Source organism: Megascapheus bottae, chromosome 14 (genome assembly GCF_031878675.1).
Source record: "Megascapheus bottae isolate mThoBot1 chromosome 14, mThoBot2.hap1, whole genome shotgun sequence".
NCBI lineage: Eukaryota > Metazoa > Chordata > Mammalia > Rodentia > Geomyidae > Megascapheus > Megascapheus bottae.
The window spans coordinates 23,380,671-23,397,724 of record NC_143522.1 but is presented as its reverse complement, the minus strand read 5'-3'; the positions used below and the strand labels follow the sequence as shown (position 1 = coordinate 23,397,724).

General features: G+C 44.8%; 1 protein-coding gene across 5 annotated transcripts in view; it reads left to right on the top strand.

The window, feature by feature from the left end:
- Ttc7b (tetratricopeptide repeat domain 7B) overlaps positions 1 to 17,054 on the top strand; it is a 188,645-nt gene that overhangs the window by 131,033 nt on the left and 40,558 nt on the right. For all 5 annotated transcript variants that reach the window (XM_090344701.1, XM_090344704.1, XM_090344699.1 and 2 more), the window contains 2 exons: positions 5,529 to 5,645; positions 11,451 to 11,548. In XM_090344701.1, coding sequence (XP_090200827.1) covers positions 5,529 to 5,645; positions 11,451 to 11,548 — 215 coding nt within the window. The remainder of the gene's footprint in view (positions 1 to 5,528; positions 5,646 to 11,450; positions 11,549 to 17,054) is intronic.

The window sequence follows — 17,054 nt, the reverse complement described above, 5'->3', positions numbered from 1 at the left end:
AAAGGACCCCCTTGTCCCCTTCAGAGGAGTTGGAGACACAACTCTCCCAGAGCCCAGCTGGGCTGTACGTGGCCTGCTTTGCCCTCCCTTCCCAGCTGACTCATCTGGTTTCAAGTCTCCATCTCTCTTCTCATCACCACATGATTTTGGCCCATAGCTTTTCATTTCTCTTACTTTCTGATGTGTTGGCTGCCAAACGGTCTTCTCTATTGAAAATTTTGTTTCAACATGTTTGTTTCAACTTTTTCCCACTCCCAGTCTTGTTCTTTCTGACAGCAGCATAGAATTCCATTGTGTACAAATACCACATCTTGTTGATCCACTCATCAACTGAGGGACATCTAGGTTGGTTCCATATCTTTGCTATGGTAAATAGTGCTGCAATGAACATTGTTGTGCTGGTGGATTTAGTATGTCCTTGTTTCTGGATGGTTGGGTAAATGCCAAGTAGTGGAATTGCTGGGTCATAGGGGAGCTCTATGTTTAGTCTTTTGAGGAACTGCCATACTGCTTTCCATAGTGGTTGAATGAGTTTGCACTCCCACCAACAGTGTAGTAGGGATCCCTCCTGGCCACATCCCCTCCAGCATCTGTTGTTATTAGTTTTCTTGATCATGGCCATTCTAACTGGAGTGAGGTGGAATCTTAGAATTGTTTTGATTTGCATTTCTTTTATGACCAGAGATGTCGAGTCTTTCTTCATGTGTCTATAGGCCATTCTCATTTCTTCTTCAGAGAAGACTCTCTTTAAGTCTTTGCCCCAGCTTTTAATGGGATGGTTGTTACTTTGGAGATTAGTTTTAGATTGATTCACTTTTTTGAGCTGTTGATATATTTTAGATATGAGGCCTTTGTCTGTTGTATGGTTGGTGAAGATCTTCTCCCACTCTGTAGGCTTCCTAATTAGTTTACTAGCTATGTCTTTTGCCAGATACCTAGAATTTTACATGCATCCTTCCCTTTGGGATAAAGGCAAATCATAATGACACACCCACAAATGTCACCTTCCTTTAAAGAACCTGGTATGGGGTATTCTAGGAGCAGAGGCTGAGGGCCCAACTCCTCCCACGTTCCGGAGCCTCAGTGCGGCCTGACTATACCAGAAACCCTCAAAAAAGGCATGTTGTAGTCTGCACAGCATCTGGCCTGGGGCTTTGAATATTTGGCAGTGGCTTAGAACATGCTATCAGGCTTCATTAGTGTCAGTAGTATCATGAAATTTGAAATTGTTCTCTTATATTTTGTGTTCAGATGGACTTGGGGTTAAAAAATCTCTTCTCTGCCAATTACTAGTAGTGTGATTTACTTGTAGGGTTACAGTAAGAATCGGTGATTAAATATTAAAATGGCAGTTGCTGTTAGTAGTGTTCATATTTTACTTATCTTGAAAAGAAGTTAAGCCAGGTGCCGGTGGCTCATACCTATAATCCTTCTTGCGCAGGAGGCTGAGATCCAAGAATCACAGTTCAAAGACAGCCCGGGCACAAAAGTCCATGAGACTTTTATCTCCAATTAACCACCAGAAGTAGCATTGTGGCTCAAAGAGGTAGAGGGCTAGACTTGAGCTGAAGAGCTTAGGGACAGCACTGTGGCACAGAGTTCAAGCCTCACAACCGGCCAAAAACAAAAAAGAGAGAAGTTACATGACTTAGAGCTTGTTATTCTACCGTTATGAATTCTTGTGTGTTTTATAACTGCATTTTCAACTAGGAGGTTTTACTCTGACCCTTCAAGGCTGCTTTCCATTTGACCTGAGTGTTGATGGTTGAGTAGGTTTCTTGCAAGGCAGAAATGAATGGGTGAAAAGACATTCCTGACACTGAGAGAAGCCTCTACAAAGTCCCAGGGGCACAAAGGCGTGTGATACTGGGGAAGATGAACATGGCTCAAGTAAGAGCACAGGGGAGGAGCAGGGAACAAACTCCTTGGTGACCAGGCCTGTGGGCAGAGGTAGATCACATTGTAGACAGTGGTAGAGTGGCTCCATCAGCAGTGGAATCTGACTGTTGTTTTAGTGTAGTCATGTCTCTGAGCAACACATTTTAAAGTTTAGACTAAGGAACTTAGAGACAGGTATAAGGGGTGGGAAAATAGTATGGCCAGGAGGGGACTGAGTGATAGAGCACAGTCGTTCCCAGTAGTCCCTGCTCCTCTCTCTGTCGGGATGACAGTTAGACCTATTACAATAGATAGAATGTTGGTTTTGCCCCAAGCTTTTTTACCACTGTGTTTTTGTCCCTGGATTCCCTCACTAGATTGCATCTATAATATTTCTGAATGGCAACCACATGAGTTGATGCCAGTCAGCGTTTGTGTAGCCAGCATTTCTGTGATCATGTAACTTACATTCTATCCAATCAGACGTTTTCCAAGAGCCTGGAAATGCCGGTGTGGCAGATCTTATGACAGGTATCGCCAGTCCTGCATTCAGCATTGTTTCTCACTTCCTTGACCAGCTAAGGTTTGGGGAGAGGTTGAGAAAGTGATGCCATCTTTCACTTTTCTGCCTCAAGTGTTCACAAGATGCTAACAGTCAGGTAGCACATGGCTGGGCTCGAGGCTCTGCAGCTTCTTCCTTCTGCCAGGCTCTATCAGACTGACTGCCTGCCTCACTGGCAAGTGCCTTCTCCGTCATGTGTGCTCAGCAATTCTACCATTGTTCTTCCTGTCTGCTTCTCTTAAAGCCAACCCACACCTCTTCAGCTGCATTTCCTGAGGCAAGTGTGTGAAAGCTGTTATTTCATGGTAATTAGAAGTTCTTTTTTTCCAGTCAAGAATCCTTACACAGAACCGTTAGCCCAAGCTGAAGCTTAGAAACACACTCTGGCCTTTTGTACTTTGAGTACAGTGAAAGGAATTGTGCTAACAGCTGTGAGGGTTTCTGGACTGCCTACCATGCAGGGGAACCCTCCCACCACCTCCATAACCCTACTCTGAGCCTGGCCGAGCCCAAGGAGCTCAAACCTTCTCCGTCTACCACAACTATGGGGCTTCCTGGCCCCCCACAGTTCTCAGGGGGTTTCCTTGGACCTAGTTCTTTGGCATCCATTCTTCTGAATATATCTTCACCAAAGACAAGTCACCACGTGGTAGCCCCTAGGGCCCACCTCCCAGTTAACCTGAGTTTGCTCTTTATGCTTGCCTGCTTGTTTAGCAGGGACTCCATTCTTTTTGTCACTCAGCCTGTTATCCATCAGCCCAGGTTCTGTCCCCACAGCCTCAGACTCCCTGTGTTCCACTGGGAGGGAGTGGCTGGAACTGACCCTTCCCAAGCCGAGACAGCAGCAGGGTGGTCTGTTCTTGCCCCTTCTCCCACAGAGCAGGGAGGCTCAGCTCTGCTTGGGTACCTGGGGTGAGAGCAACACACCCTGTAGGACTAAGTTACATCACTGGAAGTTCACTTTGACCCTGTCTGTTGCTCTACTGGGTGAAGAATTGAGAGGTGGAGGAGTAGGGAAGTGGAGTAAAGCAGTGAGTTTATTGGAATGGAAAACCGAGTTCAGACTCTCCACAGGACCAAGAGTTTAATCTCTGTCTTCCCAATTGTGACAGCAGAGGGCTCTTCCCATGTCTCCTCACTTGTGTGTGCCCTTTCTGGCTCCTTTGTTATTTCCCCTATCTCTGGGCACAAGTATAGAAGTAAATCATTTGGTTATGCTTGATCAGTCATGCATGGTGTAAGATGAAGTTTACTGCTGTAGGATTTTAAGCAGGGACCCAGGGCATAATGGGAAGAAGTGCCATTTTGAGCAGGGGCCCGAGGCACTATGGGAACAAGAAGCACAGTCATAGGCCCATTTTCTATGCCTATCTACCTAACAGTTTTTCTTTCTCTCAACATCTTGATTTTCTGTGGTTTATAGAGAAGGCAGTAACAGATGTGGATAAAAGGCTCACTGAACTCAGAACACCATTGTAGGTGCTGTGGAGGGGAAGACAGAGAAAATCCTGTCCAGAAATCAGACAGCACTGGCACAAAGCCTACTAATAATAAGCACCACTTGCTGAGGAGGGTGATTACAGAATTCACTCTGACAGTGTCTTAAGTGCCACATGCACATAAGAGGTCTTTAATAAGATGTAGTTATTCCCTCTCTTCATTATTATTATTATTATTACTACTATTACTATTATTATGACTATTATTATATCATTTATTATTAACAACAGACTCCAGTTGCTAAGGACATGTCAGGTAAAGAGATAAAGGTGTGAAAATGGCCAGGAAGACTTATTTGATTAAGACGTTAGCTGCACTGGGAAAGAACTAAGAAGAGGCTTGGCCTAGCAGAGATCCCAGTTGAGAAGGTAGAGTACAGAGAGAGCCAGCACTGGGTCAGTGATTTGTGCTGTAGGAGTAATGGGTCTAGCAGGACACATTACATAGGATGGGATAGAAAGATGACAGCCAGCCTTGAAGGACTAGAGAAGGAAGTAATAAGGAATCCTTGCTGTTTCTCAATCTGGGACTAAAACTGATTGCTAGAAGTCTTTTTTTTTTTTTTTTTTTTTTGCCGGTCCTGGGCTTGAGCTCAGAGCCTGAGCGCTGTCCTTGGACTTTCTCAAGGCTAGAGCTCTATCACTTGAGCCACAGCACCAGTTCCGGCTTTTCTATGTATGTGGTACCAAGGAATTGAACCCGGGTCTTCGTGCATGCTAGGCAGGCACTTTAACCACTAGGCCAAACTCCCAGCCCTAGAAGTCTTTAAAGTAAGATTTTTAGGAGTTGAACAGGTCTAGGAATAGGAAAAGCACAAAGAAATGGGTCTGGTCTCCTTCCAGAATGTTCTTTAGGATAGGAGGATGACTCTCTGGACGGAGAGAACTGAGTTACAATCAACAGGCTGACATCGAAAGAGGCAGGAAAATTCCTAGTGGGATATGACTAAGAGTCTAAGAGAAAGTTCTAAGTTGACACTTAGTCTGGACAGAGGCTGAATTTACTGGTGGCAGCAGCGTAGGAAAATAATCTCCCAGTGATTGTGGAAGGAATTCAGATATGTCCCTTAATAATTAACAGGGGTGGGGAGACCAGAGGCCTCCTTGCCTCATGCACCCTCGAGCAGACTTTTATAGCTTCGGAATGCAAGCATCATCCGGAAGGTTATCTGTAAATATTTATTCCAACTGAGTCATATCTCCTGTGTAATTCTGTAAATAAATCTAGATACACTTTTAATAAACTTTTGAAGCTTTACAAATAAATTGGCTTTGTTCTAAAAAATCACACTCTTAATCAATCCCCACGTTTGGAATAAAATTGGTCACTCCAGTACTTTTAACCTGACCACAATTCGTCATCTTGTGCTTGCATTTGCCTCTGTGGTAAGACTTAATCAAAGCTGTTTATGGAGCAGTATTTACTCCAGTCCTTGGCCTGCTACTACTTCCCTGGTCTGTGTGAATGGATGTCTCCATGTTGACCTGAGTGTCACCCCCAGGCCAGGCCTAGCTCACCTCTCCATCTGGTTTGTCAGGTGGCTTCAGCTTGAACTGTGTTTTCTCTTCTCTCTTGTCTCTCACTGTAGACTACTGTTTTCCAAAGTGAAGTTGGAGTCGCTCTGCCGGGGCCCGGATGAGGCACTGCTCACCTGTAAGCACATGTTACAAATATGGAAATCCTGCTATAACCTAACCAACCCCAGGTAAGTGCCAGCAGTGCCTGTTTTGTGTGGTGTTTGCATGAGTTCCCATCTATCAGGGCCACCCACACATCCTGCAGCCACAAGTAGTGGATAATAGGGATGAAGCTGCAACATTTTAAGGGACTTTTCTCCTAGTGACTGATGGAGCCTCTCAGATATGCATTGCTTTTGCTGCCATGGTAACCCATAGGCTCAGTTCACAAAATGACCTCTCTGATTTCTCTCTACCAGCCATTAACTCCTATGAAAAGTCTCTCCATCTTTCTAGTTTATGTATAGACCAGTTAATGATGTATTCTAATAGGGTTGTTTAGAAAACCTTCTATTTAAGAACAGGCAATGTCCTACTAAGGAAAAGGAAAATTGTTATTAGCATAATATACAATTTTCAAAGTTAAACCCATGACTAATGCAAGATAAACACATAGCAAAGATCTTATTTGCCTTACTAACTAATGAGGGAACAAGAACACTGTTGTGATCCATTCAAAAACAAATTTGGATGGACATATAGAGGCAGAAATACTGAAATAAATTTGCATACAGAAGCAAAACCATATCCAGGAAGTAGGATTATCTTTTCTACTGGGTGAAGATCAATTGTAGCTGTACTGTACAGATCTATTTGTCTTACCACCAGTTTTCTCCTTTGGAGTTGCAGAGTAGCTTAGTCAACAGGAAGTTAGGTGGTACCCTTTAGAATCAGCTGATGTTAGGAAGGGGAGCAGACAACTCCCCCAGCAGACCTCCAATCACCCATTGGCCAAGAGTGCCTTGCCCTGTGAAAGAAGTACCCTAACCAAGATGGCCTTGATTCAATGTGTTTACACGACTATCTTATACACTGGATATATTCATGGCAAGATGTATAACCTGCGGTGTGCTCTGAACACTCAGAAGCCTGAAAAGCTATCATTCATATGGGAAGTGAGAGCCAAGGGTGTGACATACCCAACCCAGCCAGGGAGGAGACATGCTAGTGGACTGGTGGCTGTGGTCTGCAAAGACAGCAGGATGAAGGAGGGGACACAAGTTAGTGGCAGCTAATGGAGGAGAAGAGACTCCCTGTGAGATTTTGTTTTACACAAGTTTCTACCATTAAAAAAAAAAAGAGTATTCAGAATTAGGGCCTATCGAGGGGATGTGAGTAAGTGTCAGGCAGACATTGGCAGCTTCAAGAGGAAGCCCAGACGGGAGAGCTGGACTGCTGAATAGCCTACTCCCAAGGGCCCACCCCTCGCAAGAGTCCCCTCACACCTGTTGCCTCGTGACTGCTACCCTCATCTTGGTGATAGACAGCTAATCCCATCTGGCCCCTTCTCTTTCATAGGTTTGATCTAAAAATAAGATTATTTTAATTTAGAAAAAGGTTTTCCTCGTCTAAGTCTGTAAGCAGAAATGGAAAATGCTTATTTTCATCTCTGCAGAAGGCCTCTAACTCCTGACCCATCAATAGAGTCAGGACTTGGTGTGGCTGCATGATACCCCAGATACAGCAGACACTGCAGCTGGTTGCCACCGTGCTAGAGCACACCCTTTGCCTGTCTCTCCTTTCCAATGGAGAAAATAAACCCATCAGCTCTCGCCTTGCCAATTTTCCCTCCGTTCTCCACACCTCTCCCACCTCCCCACATTTCCTCCCACTTAGCAACCAAGAATATTGAATGTGAGGAGAACAAAATAGCAGAATTGGAAAGCCTTTTTAAAATATGTAACCAAATGTCTAGGCTCTGTCCATGCTTCTTCCATTCCCTGGGGATCTTTCGGTGCCAGAACAGGAGGGGCCTGGGCCCCACACACAGCCTGCTGGGGTGGGCTCTGGAACGGTGCCCACCCCCCAAAGCCTTGGGTCCAGGGAGTTGACAGAGAAGCCCTTTACTAAAGAGCTTCCTGTTTGTTTGTTTTTCCTCTAGGTTATAAATAAATGTTTCTCTCCAACCTTCACCATTTAGACATGCTCCTATCTGCTTGGGTGAGAAGTGACCTGGGCTAGAGAGTGAGGCATGTAAAGGGAGGACTGTGCTTTGACAGACTCTACATCCTGCAGCCTCCTGATGTGCCCGTGTGGCCCCAACAGCTAGACTCAGCCTTCAGGTCACATGGGGCTTTTAGAAAAGGGTAGGCTCTCAGGAAGACGCGCCACTTCCTAAAAATATAGTGCACTGAAAACTGAGCGGCAGGATTTTGGCAGGAAGCAATTGGTTTCCATCCGGAAGAGGTTCCTGCTGACTTCCTGGCTCCCAAGCCCAAGCTCTACACATGCTCAGTGGCAGACTCTCCCAGGCCCTTCCAAAGCTATCCTGAAGTTTATAGCACAGAAGCCCAGAGGAGGCCAGGGGAAGAGGGGGGACCATCAGGGAGTGGCCAGATGCTGACTCTGTTCTCAGTTGCTCATTTTCACTTCAGTTTTGCTTCACGGAAATCACCCTATGAACCAGGCACAGAACTGGGCCTCAGAGAACGTGCCAGTTCCACCTACAGTCTTAGAGCATGGGTCTTGCTCTGAGAAAAATGATAGGGGGTATTCTTTCTAATGTACATTCGGTGAATCGTGGTCATTTCAGAAGCCTGGCTTTTTTTTTCTGTGGGTCTTGAGTGTGTGATAGAAATCTGTCTCCTTTCTCCTCTCCATATTGATGTGTAAAGGTCCTTCGATTCCTGTATGTATTCACTTGGCCACTCAGGACCGTGTGCGTGTGACCAGAATTGCAGCAGGTCACAGCAGAATCTCTGTACTGGTATTGCAGTGGGTCAGCTAGGGACAGTAATAGCCACTGTCACCAAAACATCTCTGTGTCAGTATTATCCCAAGCCATTTATGTGTTGCTTTCCATCTCTACACATTATTAGCTTTCTGAGATTAGTTACTGTAACCTCCATTTTATATGAAATAAAATGGAAGCCAAAAGAGACCTACATTTTCCCAGTAAACAAGCAGAAGTGCTGTGATTCGAAACAAGTCTCTCTGGTAGCCAGGCTCTTTTCATGACAGCATGCTGCCTTTAGGGGTGACAGTGTCCCTGTCTTTTTAAAAATGTTATTGTTAACTACACCCAACTCCTCTTGTCAATGCTACTTGAACCATCCCTATTATTAACCAGGGGTTGACAACTCCATGGTTGGAAGAAAATTTTCTTCTTCTTAAATCTTGTTTCAATCCCTTTCCAGCAAAAAAGCTTTACAGTTAAAAGGCACTTTCTTCACTCTAGCCTCAATCAGAAGTTGGAAACCTCATTTCATATTAATAGTCTCCAGCATGTGGAGGGAGCTTTTCTTTTCTCAGAGTTGCTCTCATTTCATCTTCAAAGAAGCGAGACAGAATGGATAAATATCATGTTATATCATACCTGCTTTAGTGAGGAGGAAGTTGAGACTCGGGGGTATCTGAGAACAGGCATCAGTCTTCCAATCCAGGCTTCGGAGGCTTGGAGGAAAGCAGGAGCCCCTCCCATCTGCCTCTGCTCTGGCTTCTATCCACAGCCCCTCCCTTACACCCAGTATTGATCATGCACCAGCCACTGAAGATGGAAAGAGGCCAAGTGTGACAAGAACTTCCAGGGTTTTGATCCACCTCCACCAACCGACTCTTGCGTTTAGCCTCTGTATGGTGGTGGGACACAAGATTTCTGAGGGAAGCTTACAATTTCCAGTATAAATTTAACCATCATCATAATATACTCTGAATTTTCATTCCTAGTGGAGAAAAATTTCCTGGCTATTTTCGTCTGTACATACACATTTCTAGCTATGCATCATGGGCTTGGGGTCTTTTCAGTTTCTCTCCCTAAACTGTCCTCTGTACTGCTGACCAAACCTGTCTTTTCTCCCAGATCACTTGAAGCATCCAGCAACATGTTCAGTAAATCACAAACACTTAATTATTATTAGAGAGAAAACATTCAACATGGAAACAAAAGCATCTCCATTTTAAATAGTTAGTTGGTACTTATACGCCAATTATCTGTGAGAGACAAACCAAGAAATTGAACTGAATGTGGGTAGCCCCAAATATACATCTGTAGGCAGGTGTATTTATGACACTTGGCTTATACCTAGAAACTGGAACTCTCCAGAATTCTCCATCTATACAAACTTGCCCCATCTTTACACAGCTCTGTGTGGGAGGATGATCCTTGTCCCATCTGCTCCAGGAAGCACACTGCCTTTCTTCAAAGGGAATGCTCATTTGTTAGTGACAAAGGTAGTATGAGAGCCATGACCCCCTTCTGGGTTCCAGAACCCCAGTCTCTGGGTCCTGTTAAAGCATTGCAGTGAAGCTCGAGATGGAAACCTGAGACAGTGTGACTAGAACAACCCCAGGTGTGGACCACTGAATTCCCAGACAACTCCTTCCCTGCAGTGGCACCTCCTCACCATGTATCCTGCATTTTAATAATAATGATGATGATGATGATGATGATGATGATGATGATGAGACAAAGTCTTCTTGAAATGAGGAGTGACTACAGCATTCAGATAATCCATTTTGGTTGTTATATTAAAATGCTATATGAGAAGGTCTACTCATGTTCAATGTGTACCAATCTCCAGTTGCTTTTCTGATTAATGGGAATTTGTGCATACTTTGATGTGATCTTTAGCTCAGAGTCATTATAGTTTCTCAGTTGTAGAAATAATTACTAGCACAGTTTCAAAAAACAAAAAAACAAAAAAACAAAACTGTTTGGGATGAGACAGTAAGTAGAGGCTGCCAAAAAGTCTCCACAGAAGGCCGTTTCCTCTGTCCTGTGGGCTTCTCACAGGATGTGGAAATTACAGCCTGTAAACTATATTAAGTTTCATACCCAATCTTATTTGTACTGCCTTTAGCCACAGCTGCATACAGGAAGGAAACTGTCCCTCTTTTGTGGAATTTGAGCATCTTAGTAGCAAAAAAAACTCACTCCTGGAGCCCCCAAATAGATGGAGGTGATAAGAAGAGAGGAAAAAGCAATGATTTTTACTTACAAGCATCAAAAAGTGGGTTTGGTTGGGTTTTTTTGTTGGTGTTTTTTTTTTATATAGTGGTTTGTATAGGCTAAGATCCTTTAACTGTTTCCTTGTCAGAGGGTCCTTGCTGTGGTATCATGTGACATGCTGAATGAATGGTGTCATACCTGTTTGGTAGGCCATGCTGAGGATAAGGGTCAGTGAAGAGGGCAGTGCAGGAATTGGGAGAGAATGGCAGTGGGGGGTGGGCAACAAAACTCTGCCCTGTACTCCTCAAGTCCCTCGGGCTACCCTTTCCTCATTTGTTAAAGAAGACTATTAGCCATGTGGTACAGCTAAAAGACTCGAACATGCTCCTGAACCATCACTGAAAAGCAGGGTTCAAAGGCCCTCAAATTTGGCATCTGTTCCTGTAATTCTGACTTACCCGGTCTGGGAATGGGACTCTGACATATCAGAGGGGTTTGGAGAAAAAATTGTGGGAGACCTATGACGCTCATTGGCTGGTAGAGACGTGTCAAGGAGTGATGCAATCAGGAGCTCCATGAATTCTAAGTGTCCCAGGACAAAATGCCAACCAGTTTCTCCGGTCCAATAGATGGGAAACCTGGCTTGGAGTGTCCATTTTTGTCTCTTATTATGCAGGGCTCTGTGGGTGTGGCTTAAGTTGTATTTGTGATACTGAATGCTGGAAAGAGGCCTAAGCCTGGCGTGGCCTGGCCTGGCACCGCGCAGGGAAATTCCTTCTCATGTGGAAAGATGACCTTCCAGCATACCCCTCCGAAGTCTGCAGGGGTTGAGCTCTCTGCCACCTGCCTGCCTTCCAGACAACTGACATCCCAGTGTGTTTTGCAGTGACTCTGGACGCGGTAGCAGCCTCTTAGATAGAACCATCGCCGACAGACGACAGCTTAATACAATCACTTTGCCAGACTTCAGCGATCCTGAGACAGGTGAGAATCAAAGGCTGGAGAGGTTGGAATGGTGCTGATTGGGATGCAAGGCTGAGCACCAAGTGGTGTGTGTGAATGGCTACGGCCAGGTTGAGATTTGGTTTGAGGTGGATTTCCTCTGATCGATTTTCAAGTGTTGGTTCAAGAGGTGGTGGGGCTTGGGCGGGGGTGCAGTCATGATAATATGTGTTCATCACAACTCTGAAACCTGGGTTTCCCCCCTATTCTGGGAACTTAAAATTTAGAACTAAAGTTGGGTGGTTTCCAACCCCAGCAGGTTTTCTTCTGTTCTTCCAAGTTTCTCTTTAGAGGTTTCAGCCTTCTGAGTATACACACTTAAATACACATGCACCTGGCTGTAGGGCTCCGGGTGGCAGGGAGCTGCCGAACCCTGGGACGGTTTCCTGCCCTTGTGGAGGCCCATATCCTCTCAGCAAATATTTCCACCACCGCCTGAATACAGAGGAATAAGGATGTCTCCAAATAAGCCATTCCAACAGTAATACCAAGCGCAGTGTGGGAGACTCCGCAGACTCACAAACTTAATGAAGTTTACTCAGCCTTGAGCCTCGGAGGTCGTTCCAGAACAACATTCAGAACCAGCTCCTGTCACATTTTCACCCCCCTAGAGAACCCTTCAGGCTTCATCCCTGCCTGCTGGGCCTGGTCTTTGGGGAACTGGCTTTGCAAAAAGAGCCTTTAGGTTCCACACCTCAACTCCCAAAACAGAACCCTTCCACATGGAGGTGGGCCTGTTCCCTGAAAAGTCTGACCAAATGGGTGGGGGGTGGGGCTTTGTGGAGCCCCGCATGCTGGTAACCTGCTAAGCCTGCGTCCCTGCAGAAGCTGTCATCCACAAAGGGAAAGTCATCCCCTGGGGACTCACTGTCAGAACACTACTAGGTTTCAGTCAGGAGCAAATGACTCACCACTGTAGTCCTACAAGCTACAAGTGAGATCGAAGGATTCCAGTTCAAAGCTAGCCTAGGCACGAAAGTCTGTGAAACTTTTACCTCCAATTAATCGCATACACACACACAAAAAAGCTGAAAATGGAGCTGTAACTCAAGTGGTAGAGAACTATACTTCAGTGAAAAAGCTAAGAAACAGTGCTCAGTCCCTGAGTTCTAGCCTCAGTACCAGCACATTTGTTTAAAAGCCAGACGCTGATGCCTCGTGCCTATAGTCCTAGCTACTCAGGAAGCTGAGATTGGAGGGTTATGGTCCAAAGCCAACGTGGGCAGAAAAGACTGTTAGACTTTTAGCTCCAATTAACCACCAGAAGACTAGAAGTGGATCCTTTACTCGAAGTAGTAAAGTGCTAGCCTTGAGCCAGAAAAGCTCAGGGACAGAAACCAGGCCCTGTGGTCAAGCCCCACAACCAACAAAAAGAAAAAATTACTAGGCCAGAGGAGTGGCACATATTTAAACATAGTACAATTTTAACGAGGTTTGCAGCTGAGCAAGCGACAGGTTAAACCCACCCAGTGTACACCTGCCTCCCCCATTGGCTGTCATGGATGAGAAGAGACTGAAAGTCAGGCCAAATAGGCACCGAGCACGGAATTGTCTATGGGGAGGTATGGTCCCGTCAGGGAGCTGTCCAAGCCCTCCCTGCAGCAAAGGGAAGGCCACGCTATAGGATGGAGCCAGGGTGAGGTGCAGCTGGGCCACGAAGAGAGAAGAGAAGCAAGAGACATTTCCTAGAGCCCTGCAGCAATTTGGACAGATTCAAAACAGCTGCTGCTGTCTGCCCCGCCGCTCCTTCTCAGTATCTTGTGAGGACAGCCATGCCAAATCCACATCTCTTTCCTTCCAGCTGGCTTGGACCTTCATTTTCCCAGAGGTCCTGAGATGTGACTGTCACAGCACATTGAAAAAAGATAACCACAAGAAGTAAAGGAAGCCCTAGTTCCTATGCCCTTTTGCCCCTGGAGCTCTTAGAAGTCACCTTCCTGCCCCACAGGTGAAAAGCTCAGGTGCTATGCTGTCCAGGCTGTGTCTGAAGCAGGAGCCATTGCTTTTTTCCCGGCTTTGGCCTCAGTGCCCTTCATGCAGTCATTGTCTCAGGAAGGGAAGGTCCCCCACTCACTATTGGGGAGCCCAGGTGTTTGAAGTCTGGGCTGCTGGTTCCTATGTCCTCCAGAATAATCCCGAAGATCACTGCTCCCAGATACAGAAATGCCATCTTGTTTAGCTATACAAAGGAATCCCTTTCACAATGCATGTTTGCATATCATCCATCTAACCAAGGCACCAGAAGACCAAGAGAATAGAGGCCTATGAGAGTAACATGTTGTGAAATGACAATGTAAGAGATTGAAAGGGTAGGAAAGCTCACCCAGAAATGAACCCACTGCCTCTGTCTCGGTTTATGAAGCCCAATTTTATTTGTGACTTCTGGGGAGGTGTCAGGAGGACGTAAGTGGACAGCCTGCCTGCAGATTTGATCATTCCTTTTATCTTGATTTTATTGCAAGAATAAATACATTGCATAATTCAGAAGCCAGCTTTCAAAAGGTTCTACCAACATTCTTTGTTTCCATCCCTGAACCCTCATTTTCCCTTTCTCCAAAGGCAACCATTTTTCCTAGCTTTTTGTTTACCCCTCTGATGTTTTTTCATGCAAAGATGCATACGCACTGTTTCCCATACCCATACATAAGGCATTTTTCACTTGTAGCCTATCCTAACGATGTCTCCACCCCATCACAGAGACTCCTTGCGTTCTGTTGTAGGACTGCTGTATTCCATGAACCGTGCATGGTTCACTTTACCATCAGCACCAGCTCAGTCATTCTTCCTCCTTTGTCACAGGGGTACTCAGGTGGTGCAGAAGGACTGTCTAATTTTCAAGCAGCCACTGCAGCACTGCTTATTTAGAAAAGAGAACAGGGAGGTCAGCATAGTTCTGAATTAAACAAAAGTGACTCTGAGACCATTTTGAGAGCCCAGCCCTGATGAGTGAATTCTGTCTTTAGCACTGGTCTACACCATGTTCAATACCTGTTTTCCTAAATCCACTTTGAAGGGCACAGACCTCTCCCATGAACAAAGCCTCATAGGGCTGGCATCAAAGGGGGGCATGCAAGGAGAAGATGGCCTTTTATTGTCCTGATTCTGTAACTGAGCCCCAAACCAGAACCCCCACTCTGCAGACGTAACTCCCTGGTGAGAACGTAAGTCCTGGAGTGGTCCGGGGTTTTTCCAGAGTTAAATTTATTCATTTTTTTATTTGAAAATTTCAGTTCATGTTGAAATGTTACATCGATTGAGATGATTGGAACAGAATTGATTACCTTTGATAATCAATTGATAACCTTTGGCAGTTACTCCTTTCATTTCTTGTTCCCCATGCTTGATTTTTGTAAACTATTTTAAGGTAAGCCCCAGACATCATATCATTGCCTGTTAAAATTCTAGGATGGACATCTGACAGATGTAAACACAAGACTGTGATGAGCCATCCCAGGCCATTGTGCAATGGACTGAGTCCTAAGTCCAGAAGTGGATGATTAGCTGGGGGCTTATTTCCCATCTGAACTTACCTATGTGCCCATCCATGGAATAATGCGAGCTGGAACTCACAGCTGCAGTCTGGAGACTAGCCAAGTTCACTGTAGCCAGCACAGCAGAAAGATCCCCCCAGAGACCCTGATTCCTGCCTGATGCCCTCTGGCTCCCCCTCCCCCCCCCCCACGACACTCTAGCCAGCCCCAAAGAGGAATCAGATGGAGTGACAATCTTTACTTTGACACTATGAGTCACTGTCTTTTCTTTGGAATAAGTTGGTAGCTCCTTAAATAGAGAATGAAAAAAAAAAGATTATTTTTCTTCCTTTTACTTCAAAACAGGATGTGGGATAAAAGGATTTATCTTTAATCATTGGTAGATATTACCTGCTATCTTCCCAAAACAAAATGACTTTTTTTTTCCCCTAACGTGGAAGCTTGGTGACCTTTATTGGGGAATATTTCTAGTTGCAGCTGCAGTGATCTCTACACTGTCACAGATTGCACCAGCTGTCAGACATGAGAGCAGCAGTCCTAGCCTCCTTTCCAAAGTGTCCAGCCAGGGCACCCAACCACAGGCAGTCTCAGAAAGCCTGGCACTTGTCATGACACTGAGTCGTGACCTATGCCCATACCGCAGGACCTGGTATCTTGGGAAATGTTAGTTGGAAAGTCCACTTTCTGTAAGTGCTTGCCACACACAATGAACATATGGAAAGTCAAGCCCTAGCTCCTTTTCCTGAAAAATGAATACTGTCCAACAGAATGCCCAAGGTGCAATAGGTTAAAGATGGATTGTTTTCACTGGATCATGCTGCTCAGTCTGTGCCAAGGTCTATGATGTTACTGCAGAAAAGTTAAATAACCAGTGGGTAAACAAATTGGTTTTCTTTTAAAAACACACTTTGTGTTAAATTGTCGAGTAGAAGAATGATTGTGTATTATTACATGACCTCATTTTCTTTGCAGCTTATGTGAGTATATCAAAAGCTTTTTTGTTCTTTGTGTTTCTAAAGAGGTTTATTTTGGTTGGTTTTTTTTTTTTTTTGCTTTTATCTTTGTTTCTCTCTTTTACTTTTTTAGTGTCAGATTCCTCCTCCTCCTCTTCTCTTTCAAGAACTGAATCTCCTCTCCACCTGTTTGTATCTTCTCATCTTCATTCTCATCCCAAACCTGATACCTTTGTGTGGCCCCCTGCAACACATGCATTCAGTGACTCAGGTCCCCGTCGGGAGCCCTCTCTCTGTAAACATGGTTTTTCCTTTCTTGTTTGATCTGCTTCATTTGCCTGATGTTTTGTTTTCTGATGATCTTCCAACCTGTAAGCTGGAAAGGAAACTCTCAAACTTGTCAGAGAGACCATCTTACTTATTTGAAAATCCAAAAGTGTTAGAGGCAGAAGGAAATCGGAGACTGCAGGCATGAGTGCCAGAATTCCAACCTTGTCTGAAAAAGTGAAGGAGACCAGGCCTGAGCTGAATAAGCAGAGCTTGTGTAAAATAGTACTTCCAGCTCGTGTGTCCTTTTGTACTTTCCTGAAGTTGATATAAAAGTAATCTTATTAAAAAAAAAAAAAAGCTAAAGTACAATGTCCTGCAAATAATAGTTTAAGGCTAGGTTTCAATTTCAAAGTTAATTTATTCCAAAGAATATGTAATAATGAAGGCTATGTTCTCAAGCTAGAGGTCATACATCTTGTTAAACATTGCTATGAGTTCGAATCACATGTGGAGCTTTCAGAACTGCCAGGCCTCTGGCCTAACAGGGAGCCCAGAAATCTGATGTATTGGCCACCCCTGCCTGACCCCAGGGCTATGAGTTATGGAACATGATCTGAGAAGCGGGGCCATTAATGGTTTTCCATTTGCAAGGAAGGAACATGGAGAGTTCGTGTCAACTATGGAGGGAAGTTGATTAGCATTTTAGCCTGATCTTGCTTTTAAATAATACAAAAATTTTGAAAGTCTAGGTGGTTTCAGGACCAATACAAAACC